Source organism: Macrotis lagotis, chromosome X, assembly GCF_037893015.1.
Source record: "Macrotis lagotis isolate mMagLag1 chromosome X, bilby.v1.9.chrom.fasta, whole genome shotgun sequence".
NCBI classification, from domain to species: domain Eukaryota; kingdom Metazoa; phylum Chordata; class Mammalia; order Peramelemorphia; family Peramelidae; genus Macrotis; species Macrotis lagotis.
In genome coordinates this window covers 351,520,533-351,534,763 of record NC_133666.1, presented here as the reverse complement: position 1 = coordinate 351,534,763, position 14,231 = coordinate 351,520,533, and the positions used below count along the sequence as shown (strand labels likewise).

The 14,231-nt window shown below is 32.0% G+C and overlaps 1 protein-coding gene across 1 annotated transcript in view; it reads left to right on the top strand.

Annotated features, from left to right (window-relative positions):
* Positions 1–14,231, top strand: part of DNAH5 (dynein axonemal heavy chain 5) — a 302,769-nt gene that overhangs the window by 247,999 nt on the left and 40,539 nt on the right. Inside the window, exons 69-70 of the mRNA XM_074202020.1 lie at positions 6,403–6,524; positions 10,739–10,888. Coding sequence (XP_074058121.1) covers positions 6,403–6,524; positions 10,739–10,888 — 272 coding nt within the window. The remainder of the gene's footprint in view (positions 1–6,402; positions 6,525–10,738; positions 10,889–14,231) is intronic.

Here is a 14,231-nt window from a genome sequence, read left to right as displayed (position 1 = left end):
GGAATCTATATTGAATGATTGAGATGGGTAAAGAAGTACAAGGCAAATCAAAAAATATTACAGATATGAGAGGTGTTTGGGATTACATTTAGCACCCTTTCCTAAACATTTGCAACTTTTTTTATTTAACCCCTTGGTTATTACCTGATTATTTTCTTTTTTTTTAAAGAAATTTCCATGGCAACTGGTTGGAAATTTATTTAACTAGCATATATATTTAATTACTGCCTTAAATTGTAAAAATATATTTTCTTAGCATACCAATGCTGTTTGCCAAAATAGTTTTAAAATCTCATAAATTAATTTGCTTCTGTGGGAATATATTGAAAGAAATTTTAGAAAAGGTAATGATTTTGTAAGGTTATAACTAGATAAAATAGGCATTTGCTCAATAAATGCCTTGAGTATATTTAATATATGATTGATAAATTTGATAAATGTTTATTAATCACTTAAAAATCAGTTTCAGAGTTGAAAGGAACCTCAAATACAACTAGATTAGACTATATCTGACCAAGATTCTCCTCTATCATACCTCAGTGAAACCATTCTCTTCATAAAGATCTCCAACAGGGGGGAAAATCCACTATCTCTTGAGACAAAACCATTTCACTCTTGGATAATTCTAATCATTAACAGATTTTTTTTCTCATTGTAAACTTATTATAAACACTTCCCTCCCTTCTCCATACTACCAAGTCTTCCCTTTTCAGTTCTTTGAAGTGATCCTCATATGGCATATTCTGCTATTCTCTGAGCAGGCTGGTTATCACATCAGAGAAACTCAGATTTGAAGTTAACTCAAAGACCATCTAATCTAATTCTTTCTAGAACTTAACTGACCTGAGAAACTCTAATGAGAGAAAATTTGTGATTTCTTAAGTCTTCCCATTTTACCTTAGAATGGCTCTAATTGTTAGATAGTTTTTCTTTTTATCCATCTTAAAACTTCATCTCTGCAGTAGAAACCCAGTACTCTCAGTTCTGTGCCTTAGAATAAGCAGAACAAGAATGAAATAATTATTAGAACAATTATCTCAGCTTCTCTACCTTTGATACACAGATACCTCTAGGTAGTTCAAGTTTCTCATCATTAAAGTATTATGCAACCTAAACTCCTCATCTCATTTCTTTTTCTATTTTGGTGGTCTATAATATAATATATGACATATTAATATTATCTCTTTTTGTCTTCCATTGATCTGCTTGAAAATGTTTCTGCCAATACTCTTTCTCATTGAAGTATAGATACACTCACATGAGTATAGCTATTTAATACACAAAATACTAAGACATTTTACCATATTATCTATTCAAAGTCTTCCTTCTAGATTCATAATTCAGTCAGAAATCTTATTCCATCAAATGTAAGAGATGCTTGCAAGGACAAATTTGTATTCTTTTCTAGTATATCTAGTTTGCCAAATCTGTTACTCATTGGTTTTTGCCTGTGTATACATCATCAAAAAGACAATTTCTGTCAATCTCCTTACATATTATCATATCTTCTGCTATTTTGCTTTCTTCACTATATATATATATATATATATATATATATATATATGTATATACTAATCTCTGAGTTGTGAAAATAAAAAAAATCTTTAGTTTTTCCTCATGAAATACAAATCATGGGAAACTGGGAAGAGTAGCCTTAGCTTTGGTGTATAGATTTCAGTTTTTATAATGAATTTTCTCTTTTTAGTTATTGAACTTACATTTTTCTCCTTCCTCACCACCAGGAATATTAAAAGAAAAATAAAGCAATTATAAAACTATACATATATATATATATATATATATATATATATATATTCAAGCAATATATATTAGTGGTCATGCCTGAAAATGCATCTTATTAGTTTATTGTATTTCAGGAGATGAGTAGGACTCCATAATGTCCTCTGAAATCAAAGTTGATCCTATATTCATTAGAATTTTCAGTCTTTTTTGAAATTGTTCATCTTTTACAATATGCTTTTAATCTTATGAATTATTCTCTTTATATGGCATATTCTGCTATTCTCTGAGCAGGCTGGTTATCACATCAGAGAAACTCAGAGTTGAAATTAACTCAAAGACCATCTAATCTAATTCTTTCTAGAACTTAACTGACCTGAGGAACTCTATTGACAGAAAATTTGTGTTTTCTTAAGTCTGCCCATATATAGTTCTGTTTTTTTCACTCTGTGTCATTTTAAACAATTCTTCTGAGGCCTTTCTGAAAACACTTTTTAAATATTTTTGTAAGACAATATAGTATTGTATGACAGTCATATGTCATGATTTGTTTAGTCATTTTCCCATTTGACAGGAATCCCTAAATAGACAGATATGAAAGAGCTGCTATAAATATTTTTGTACATGAAAGGCCTTTTAACTCCCTCTTTGATTTCTTTCAGATACAGGTGTAGTAACTGGTATGTCTTGGTCAAATATTAAGTAGTTTAGTAGCTTTTGGTGCATAATGATAGATTGCTTTCCTGGAATTCCTGGACCAATTGACAAATTTTGTATGTTACTTCCACCCTTTGTTCCCTTTAATTTTAATAGCTTCTTTGATTAGATCCAAAGACTGGAGGCAAATTTATTTTTTCCTGGCTCTTGTTAATTACATTCCATATCTGACTGAGACCATTCTCTTCTTTTATTTTAAGCAGTACAAACCAGAAATATAAATCTTATTTCAGATATTGTCTTAGCCTGTTTTTAATTTGCTGGTCTTGACTTTTTATCCTGAATCCTTACTGGTAATCTACAAAAATAATGAAAATGTCACCTGCACCCTAAGGGTTACAGTTTTTCTTTCCTTTTGCCTTGGATTTCATAATCCTCAAAACTGTTCTGTAGATTCTTTCTGGTGTAGGTATCGTATAAGCCACCCAAATTTCCAGAAATGAGTAGTGATTATGAAGTTTGACATGTCTCATGATGTTTTCTGTCAGGTCAAAAATAACAGCAGAAAGTCAATTATTATCACTACCCATCTACAACAATTATTCTAGAATTATTCATCTGAGAATTTTGCTTAGTAGTTTTGAAGATGAAGAAGCTACTTTTCGAGATGTCATATTCTGTAGAATTTGAACTTTGAGAAAAGAGATGAATTTAAATAAATGAAAATGTGAATAAAATATTTTCTGGGAATAAGGAATAACTAATGTAGTTTTTGACTGGAAGAAAGAGTGAATGAAATATAGCGTTAGGCTGAATAGATAGATAAGAACCAGATTGAAATAGGCCTTGAATATCAAACTAAGTAATTTATTTTGTGTCCAATCAGTTTTAGAGGGCCACTGGAGACGAACATCATCAGACTTGTGCATTAAAAAGCTTAATTTCACATTTGTATGAAAGGAGGAATAAGAGGTGGAAAAAATAGTTCAGAAGATTTTAAAGGCAGAGGAGAGAGAGTCTGAAAATGGGAAATGGATGATAGTCTGAAAATGGATGATAATATTGATAATATGTTAGAATGGTGATGATGTTTAGTTTTCATTTGTGTCAGACTCTTTGTGACTACATTTGAGGTTTCTTATAAGATACTGGAGTGGGTTGCCATTTCCTCTTCAGATCATTTTAGAAATGAAGAAAGTGAAACAAACAGGAATGAGTGATTTGCTCAGGATCATCCAACTAGCAAGAATCTGAGACTGAATTTGCTAGCTTGTGGCACAGTTGATAAAATACTGGACCTGAGTTCAGGAAGACTCATCTTTTTAAATTCAAATCTGACCTCAGAAACACACCAATTGTGTGACCCTGGTCAAGTCATTTAACTCTCTTTGCCACATTTTCCTTATCTGTAAAATGAGCTAGCGAAGGAAATGGCAAATCACTCCAAATTTGCCACAAAACTACAAATGGTGTAACAAAGTATCAGATACCACTGAAAGCAATTAAACAACAATAAGAATGATGATAGTGGTATCAGTGAAAATGATAGATTTGGCATCTAGTTGGAGAGTGAGGTAGAAGGATCTAAGCTGATGCCAAGGCTTTGAATTTAGCTGATTAGGAACATTTGTGCAGTCATCAGTAGAAATAAGTAACTTGATAGAAGGTGCAGATTTAGGGAAGAAGATAATGAGTTTAGTTTTGGACACACTGAATTAGTCATCAATAGAAACAAGTAAGTTGGTAGGAGGATTTCAAAAAGATTTAAGAAATATGATAATTAGTTCAATTTTAGACACATTGAGTTTTTGGTACTAGTGAAAGATCTAAGTAGAATTAATAGCCATGGAAAATATGTCTCAAATTCAGAAGAGAGATCAGTGCTGAACATATAGATTGGCAATTCATTTACATAGAGGGGATAGTTGAGGGTCAACATTAAAACAATGAGCATTAAGTGCTTATGTTTTAGTTATTGTTCAAAGTGCTTGGAACATAAAAAATGTCAAAATATTTGCTTTCAAGCAAATTGCATTCTAATGGAGGAAACACCATGCAAATAATGCATGCATACTGCCTACAATTGTGTACAAACAAAATATTTATGTAGTAAATTGATAACCTAATAGTTGGTTGGAGGGGGTGGGAGGAAGCCTGCTGCTGAAACTAGGATATGGCAAGACTTGAAGAAAGCTAGAGAATATCAAACAGGGGAAGGGAGCGTTTTCCAGGCATAAGGGACCGCTGATGCAAATGCAGAGTTGGGCCTGGGGTATTTGATGAGAAGAATAGAAGAACAGAATTCATGTAAGACAGTAATCTATAAATAAGAAGACAAGAAAGGCTGGAAGAGAGAAATGTACAGATGAGTTTTGTATAACAGGTTAAACTACCATTTCATTCAGGCCTCTCAATTATCTTGGAAGCTACATATATTATTTCCTTTTTATAGATGCAAAAGTGGGATACTTGTTCATATATATATATATATATATATATATATATATATATATATGTATCTTGAAAATGTTTTGAGGTAGGATTGAATTGAGGACTTCTTCTTAATACGTCCTATTTGATACTGTACCTCCATATTGCCTCTGAGAATGTAAAAGAAGGGACAAGAGAGTCAGCAACAGAGTTCTAGGGAAGACTGAAAGCTAGTAGGTAGCAGAGGAAGATGAACCACAAGAAGAGATTTGAATGGTAAGAAGTGATTTAGGACAGAGGATTGATTCTGAACATGAAGCGAAGTATTTCTGAAAACAGAATGCTGCAGAAAATTCACGGATGTGTAGGCTTAAAGTAAGAAAAATATTCTGATTAGAATGTCAGGAAATTCTAATGTTTTTGCTTGACTAAAAGTTCTTTAAATTTAAAGTTTCAAATAAAATTACAACATTGAAGAGTTTTGATGCAATCCTGAAAAGAATTTTATAATGTTAACACAAGCAGAAGATTTAAGGAAAGACATTTATCAGAGTTGTCGATGATATACTCTGTGGGTAGGGAAACCTGTTTATAAAGATCCTGGTCCAAAATTCAGCAAACCATTTTATTGCCCTTTCCTGAATGTTGACCATATCATATATAGCGTGTATGATATGACTTTATCATATATATTCTTTCAATACATGTATGTTTCTCAACTTGAAACTGTGAGTAGTATTCCTATTCAGTAGATCAGTTTCCATACTTGGACAATGTACAGTGTACAAAAAACCCATTTATTTGGGAATTATGAAGCATTCAGTTATGCTGTGAGCAAAATTTAGGAGCAATGTCTATGCTTATTTTTGATAATGATGCTTATTTTTAAATAAGATCATGATATCAGAGAGGCAATGACATGACATGCATGTGAATTAGATTTGAATTTGAGGGAGTTCTGTGCTAAGTCAACAACCTCACTTTCTTCTCTGGGGCCATCAGTGTCCAGTGGTCAGATATGAATCTCAGACAATCAGAGATAACTCTGAATGAGAGGCAATTAGGGTTAAGTGACTTATCCAAGTTCAAACATCTAGTAAGTGACTGAGGTAGAATTTGAACCCAGGTCCTCCTGTCTTTAGGGTCAGTGTTCTGCCCAGAATTCCAAGTAGAGAAATGTACATGTACTGAAAGAATATATATGATAAATTCATACCATACATGTCATATATAATATAGTCAATATTCAGGAAAGGGCCATAAAATAGTTTGCTGAATTTTGGAACAGGGTCTTTTTAAATGTGGTTCATTACCCAACAGAGTGCATCATCGACAACTCTGATAAATGTCTTTCCTTAAATCTACTGCTTCTGTTAACATTAGAAAATTCTTCTTTTCATGATTGCATCAAAACTCTCCAATGTTGTAAATATACTTTAAACTCTACTATTAAAAACAAATTTAAGTTTATATTATGAAATTCAAAATTATAAAATATTGAAAGGAGACAAGAAAAATTTCTATATAAATTTAGAAAAAAAAAAGTTTTATACTATTATTTATTCAATTTTGAAGGTGGTGCTTCATTGGATCTTAAAGCTTGTCCTCCTAAACCTTCTAAATGGATCCTGGATATGACATGGTTGAATTTGGTGGAACTTAGTAAACTTAGACAATTTTCAGATGTTCTTGATCAAGTAAGTAAAATTTAACTTCACAACAAAGTATTATTGAGCTCTGATATTTAAAACACTCTGATCACTTGTTTATTTCCACAGTGTTTGGGAAGAAGGTGCAATTTTTTTTATTATCACCTTTATTTTGACATCTTTTAGTCAATTAACCACTACTCTATTTTTACTAACATGATAAGTAACCACTCAGCTGGACTATTTGAGGGTTTTAAATAGAAAAAGGTTGTTGATGAAGAGATAAAAAATACTCTGCTTTCCAGGGCTAAATGTAGTATAATTTCTATTTCCTTTACATTTCTGCAGTTGTTTGCTAAAGTGATGTAATGAAAAGTCTTTTAAAAAAATTACCTGAAAATCACTATCTGGTTGAAGACTTGTCCTTTCTTGTGGTAGAGTTCAGTTCCTGTTAAAGTAGATAAATGCAGGGGAATAACTTCATTTTACATATTTTTGTTAAAGAATTAAATTCAGTTTCCAATCTGGAGTTTGAACAAAACCAACAAACATATACTCAAATAATTAATTTTAATCAAAGTGAAGACTAAGATATCAGGCAATTTGATTCCTAAGATTTTAAATCTAAATACCTTTTTCTTCTTTCTAAAGAAAGAAAAACAAAAACAAAAATCAAAGATAGTCCATATACATAATAAACCTAATAATAATAATAATAACCATAATAAACCTAATAAAACCCAATGCAGACCATCATAATCATTTGTAATTTCATATCCTTTAACTATAATTGAAATATTTGATAAATTTATTGAATCAATGAAATTGGACTTCTTATTAATATCATTTAGAGAATTTAATTCAGAAAATCAAATGACAAACTAATGAGCATCTGGCTATTTATTTTACTGACCTTTCTCAAAAGTGCTAGTTAAGAGATTTCCTACACAGCTTATTTCAGCCTCTCCTTGTATATACAGTTTATGATGAATCCCCCTAATCATGCCTCCTCCCTAAGCCAAATGTTCCCAGGCACAAGCCAGTAATACTGAATCATTATATTTCATAGTAATGAAAATAATAACATTTTATTAAAAACAACTATCTATAAAATGCAAATTGGAAATTTGCCAACAGGGTGAGTGGTACATGGGACATGCACAGTCCACATTTTTTACTTATCAGTCAAAAGCAAAACCATTAGAAAAATTTCTTCTGCAGTCCACTATTGTTGACTTTTTTAGCTCTAACTTCAGAGGACTCACCAGTTGAAGACAGAGGGAAGTATTTATCCCTTTCTGCCTTCCATAATGGCTAAAACCATTACTTGCTTTTTTTTAATACTGAAGAAGTACAACACATAGCTAACTTCACACATTGGTGGCCTGTTATTGGTTATAGGACCATGTTACCCAAGAGAGGTGTGAGTTGGGTGAATATGTTTGCGCTACCATGCTCAATTTTTTTTTATATAACTTATTGTTTTTGTATTTTCTTTTGAAATTTCATCATATTCGGTGCAAATCAGTTGAGATTTGCATTTGCTAGAAGCAAATTTCACAGTAATGGGGGACTGACTTAGTGAAGAACTGTTGTTCCCTTGGCTGTATTACCAATGCCTTAGGTAATACAAAGCTTAATGAATAAATCCTGATTTTTTTTCAGGACTTTAAATAAATGTCATTAAATGGAAACAGATGTAGGAAAAAAACAGAACTTGTTTATGTGAAAGTAACTGAACTTCAGAATTCTGTCAAGTGTGCCTCAAACTACCACCACTGTGGTTTTCCCTATGTGACCTAGAGTCTATTCCTTCTTTTCCTTGTTGACTTTCATTGTCATTTTAGTTTTGCATCTGAAACTTACTTTATTTAATGTATTTGCTCTCATTTGTCTCTATCTTCTTCTGTTATTTATTCTTCTGTTATTATTCTTCAGTTATTTAGAGTTCTAAGGGACTTCCTAGGTCAATTTTCTTATTTTATGGATGAGAGAAATGAGATGAGAGTGAAATAAGTTAAAGACCTTGCCTAAAATGACATAGCTAGTGAATGTCTAAAGTAGAAATTTAAATTACATTTTGATAACTAAAGTCCAGTGCTCAAGCCACTACTCCATGCTGTCTCGGTCTTTGCTGTATAGAATAACAGTTATGTTTTCTTGATCTCAACTTGTCTAAGCATATATAAATATATATATATATATTTATATATTCTAAGATTTCCTTTTTATGCAAATACTCATCAAAGGCATTTATCCTTTGAACTTATGTCTTTTTGTACACTTTATGCATTTATTCACATCATTGTCAGTTATCTAGTTATGTGATTTGTTTTCTGATTTGGACTATTAGGCACCAAGGATTTGGTGATGATTTGTTGGCTCTTATATATAGTTCAAAAATTTGTCTATTCTGACAATCCTGTTTCTGTTAATAGCATTTATTAATCATCTACTATATATCAGATACTGTGCTGGGTGTTGGAAATATATAAAAAGATATGACAGACCTCATTCTCAATGAAATCATTTTAAAAAAAATGTAGAGACAAATGTAGGGACAAAATGTAGACAACTTGGTATAAACAATATATATATATATAGGATCAATTGGAAATAATCAAGAGAGGGAAGGTATTAGGATTAAAGAGGTATAGGACAAAACCTTTTGGTAATAAATGGGGTTATATATCTGAGCCTTGAAGGAAGCCAGGGAATTCAAGAGGTTAAAATGAGGAGGGAAAGCACTGCAGCTAGTAAAAATAATTGCATTTTGGAGATGGATTGTCTTGTGCAAGGAGCAGCAAGAGGACCAATGTCACTAGATCATTGTGTGTATGAGAACAAGATAAAAGAAGAATGGAAAGGTAGAATGTGGTCAAGTTATCAATATCTTTGAAAACTAATTGGAAGATTTTATATTTGATCTTGGAGTTGATGGGGAACCCATGGAGTTTATTAAATGGGAAGGAAATGACCTAGTCATAACCTGCTCTTTAGGGAAATCAATTTGACAGCTTAGTGGAGGGTGAATAAGTGTGTAAAGATTTAAGGCAGAGAGATCAACCAATAATAATATTCCATGCATGTAATAATGAAGGCCTCTATGAAGAGGGTGGTGACAATGTCAAGGGAGAGAAGGGAACACATAAAAAGAAATGTCATAAGGGTTTGCAAAATAGATTGGTTATGGGAATTAAGAGAGATTGAAAAATTATTTTTTTGCAAAAAAATTGCAACTTAAGTTGCAAGTCTCAATGACTAGGGAGAATGATGTAATCTTCATAGCACTAGTTAGGAAGAAGGCAGAGTATCAGGGAAATGTAATGTGGTCAATTTTGGACATGTTAATTTAATTATATTCAAAATATTAGTTATATTCAAAAACCAGTTTGAGAGAAGTGTAAGAGTATAGGGCAGAGGACAGGTTACAGTTGGAAAAGTAGATCTAAGAGCCATCATCACATAGATGATAATTGAATCCATGGGACCTAATGATATATATAGCCAAGCAAAATGGCATTAGATGGAGAAGCAAAGAAGATCAAGGACAGAGCATGGTGGTACATCATCATTAAAATTGTCATAATTAGTATATTACCTGGATGAAAATCCAACAAAGGAAATGGAGGAACAGTCAGGTAGAGAAATACAAAGATTGAATAGTGCTATGAAAACCTAAAGAGAAAGCCAGTATTAAGGAGAAGAGGGTGTCTGAAGCTGCAAAGCCATCAAAAATGAAAACTGAGAAAAGATTTGGCAATTATGGGATCATTTGTTGAGAGAATTTACAATCAAATAATGAAGTCATATGCCAAACTGTAGAGCAATAGGATAAAAGTTAGAGGAAAGAAAATGGAGACAGTAATTTTAGATTAACTTCTCAATTATTTTAGCTAAATAATTTCTAACATTTTTGTTTTGTGTATAGCAAATGGGAATTCCTGAGATTGAATTATAAAAAAACATTTATCAATTAATTTTATTTCCTAGGAAGTGTATACTTTAAAAAAACACAGACAATGTGAGGAAAAATATATAGATTTGCCTTGTCATTTTTAAACACAGCTTGTGTTTAGAATCAATCTTATTTGCTCTCACTCTTTAGCATTCAAATATAAAGTTTAGTGAGAAAGGAAAAAGAAATCAAGTCCACAAATGTTTAGGTTGTCCATGATTTCTGCTGAAAAAGTTGCACCATTATATTAAAACCTGAAATTCATGTCATGAGATGTATGTTTTTAAACCCTTGGTATTTTAAGATTTCAAGAAATGAGAAAATGTGGAAAACTTGGTTCGATAAGGAAACTCCTGAGGAAGAACCTGCTCCAAATGCCTATGATCAATCACTTGACTGCTTTCGACGTCTCTTGCTCATTAGGTGCTGGTGTCCTGATAGAACCATTGCACAGGTAAATTATTAAAAAGTGTGCTTTAGAGAAGAGAGTTATCTTCGACGTATTCTTGTTTAATCTTCATTTTACAGTTGAGGAAATTGAGGTATCAGACATGAGGAAACTGAAGTGTTTTTTTTTAATACAATTGCATTTCAAATTTAATACTTTATTTTATATGTTAATTTCAATGAGATCCTTACCCTATCCTTGAATGCTCTACTTGAAGTCTACAGATCTATGTTCTACAAATCTTTTCTCTTCTATTTGTTGCTATGTATATGTGTTCTCATTGTCTTTAAAAAAACTTGATTTAAAGTTCATATATTCTGTCAGTCTTCAGTCAGTAATCATTTAATAGGTGCCTATTTATAGCTAGACCCTCTGCTAAGTGTTGGAGATATAAAGGGAAAAAAAAGTTAGTTCCTGCCCTCAAGGAGCTTACAGTCTATTGGGGGAAGAAAACCTATATAAAAAATGAGTCAAAAAGGTGGGTGGGGGTGGAGGAAGGGATTGAATTCCTGCTGGGAAGACCTTAAAGAAGACCTGCAGCTAGTAGGGAAATTGAGGAATAGTCAGGCAGAAAAGTACCCTGAATCCCTCCTAAAATAAAGGATCTTGATGTCTTTACCTTGATCCCTCTCTAGTCAGAAAGATGAAAGTGCCATGGGTAGGCATGCTTCTGAATGTGAATTTCAAATTTTATGTGATCTTGTAGGAAGATGAGCTTTTGGAGACAATAATAGAGTCCAGGGGAGCATTCAAGTGGGAGCTATTTCTCTTTCTGGCAGCTCAGGATCTATTTATTTTTTTAAATGGACATGTTCTTAAACTACTACTTGATATTTGAATCATTCTTGTTATGCTGATAATTTATATTTTTATGGCTGTTTTCTGATGCTGTGCAGTCAGGTTATAGGACTGCCTGCTAATTGTCCCTTTGGAAAGTGTGATTCTTAACTATTTAGAACAGAGTCAGGGTACATCCAGGCCAATAAGATCTACATTGCCATGGCAACCACAGGCAGAACTCAAAATTCAATAATTCTAGGAGCTTTTTAGGGGTGAATTAATTAAATGTCTGACTCAACATTTTCTGCCATTTTTTTTCCTGCCATTTCTTCTAATTGTTCCCCATCCTTGATTTAGAGAGTGAAATAGTGGGATAATATTTGTATATGTTTTAAATGATTGAAGCATATTATTGGTGATATGAGCAGACTGTTAAATAAAAGCAGAAAAAAATCTCAATTCAAGAAAAGACCTAAAAGCTTTTAAAACTTAAAACCATTTGCAGACCAGGGAATGTACTGTGTTATTCTATTGTGGTGATTTTTTTTTAGTGTTTTGAATAATCCATTTTGCTAATAGTGTGAAGTTAATTACTTGGCTAGAAGGATCAGAGAGTTGAAGCATGATATAACATGTTAAGAGTTTTATATACCTTATAGCACTATAAGAATCATCTATTAAATTTTGAGCAAGAGTAAACTCTGAAGACTCTCAAATCCACAGCTTTCCCTTAGGAAAATTAGATTTCATTCTCAGTGACCAGATAATATCTTGACCTGAAGGATATTTAAATTTTATATGTTTGAATCACTATGTTAATGTCTTGAGAATCTTGCTTCATGAGATCTTTTTCAAGCCCATAGATACAAGATATGTTCTAATAGAAGTTTATTTGCCTCCAAGAGGTTGGTTTTTTGGTGCCTATACAAATGATTAATTTGAGTATTTTTTTAAATTAAACACAGTACAACAGCATCAAGAATTCACAAAGGCATGTAGAAGGATCTCTTTTTTTTGCAAGGCAAATGGGGTTAAGTGGCTTGCCCAAGGCCACACAGCTAGGTAATTATTAAATGTCTGAGACCGGATTTGAACCCAAGTACTCCTGACACCAAGGCTGATGCTTTATCCACTATGCCACCTAGCCACCCCATAGAGGGATATCTTATTGGAATACTTTAGAGTTTATAATTGAGTGCCAAAGCTATCTCATAATCCAGGAGATGATTCTTTATTAAAGGAATAATATATTCTCTGCCACATTACCTTAATGAAAACTTTAAAAAGTCATTTCATTTTTTCTGGGCCTTATTTTTTTCCTCATCTTTTATATGACTGGGTTGAACTTTATTAGACTTCCAGGTCTAAATATCCTAAACTTCAGGATGTTAATATCCTAAATTCTTCTTAGTCTTAACTTTATTTTTATCATAACTTAGACATTGTTTATTTCCTAACATTTTCAGTATTATTCTTATTTTGTCCAAATAAGTCCCAACCAACTCAACTTCTAAGGATAGTAAAGATGTGGATCAAAAAAGATCAAGATGGGACCAATAAAGTACAAGCAATACTTTAATTGCTATCTATTTTTATTTCAAAATGTTTAAGTTTTTTTTTCCTATTATACCTCTAATAGCCATTTGTATTGGATTTGGTTTCAGTGGTTTCAGTGAAAATACTTTCTTCTCTGTCACCTCTATAATATCACAGTTATACTAGAAAATTCAATACTCATGAAATATCTAGTGCAAGTTAAACTAGAGTTGTAACACATAGTATTATCAGAAAGGTGTGAGATAATAAACCCTATTCTTTATTAATCTTATATCTCACATTTTTCTTGCCTGCTTCTAAAAAATCAAGTAGCATCTTATAAGCATTTTCCTATAAAATATCATTCTTGAAACTCTTATATATGTATAACATTTATCTACTTTTTCTTGTTTTTTCAATAATGCCCTTGAGTTCAATGGCAATTTTTGTTTGTTTCTCTGTTTTATTCTGAGAATAGCTATCATTGCCTTTAACAGTTCTTTAGTGTCTTTTGAAAGATCAGGGTGAGTAGGAGGTCAATTCATGTCTGATAGATATATGTACATACATACATATATATGTATATATAGTAGGAAAAATTAAATTCAAAGCAGAGGAAAAAAATCACTAGGCAAAGGGGAACAATAATTAGAGATGGAAACATGGAGGAAAAGAAAGAAAGGAAAGACCAAAAATGATTACATGGATTATGTGATTATGAAATCAAACAACACAGATGTATTAATGCTTATTAATGTTAATATTCCAAACAAATTTCTAGGAAAATATTTTGCAGAGTATATCTATAAGCTAAATAAATGCCAAGTTATCAAAATTTCAAAGCTAATTGCTTTGAAAAGTCCAGAATACTATTATGAAAGTGTGATCTTCACCCCTTGAAACTCCTTAGACAAAGAAAAGCTATTTAGAGATCTTTGAATAGATATAGTACCAAAGGGGTTAATGAAAAGAGTATATATTTTTTTAAATCGATGCTTATATCTTCTAAGCATAGTGCTTGGCATATAGTAAA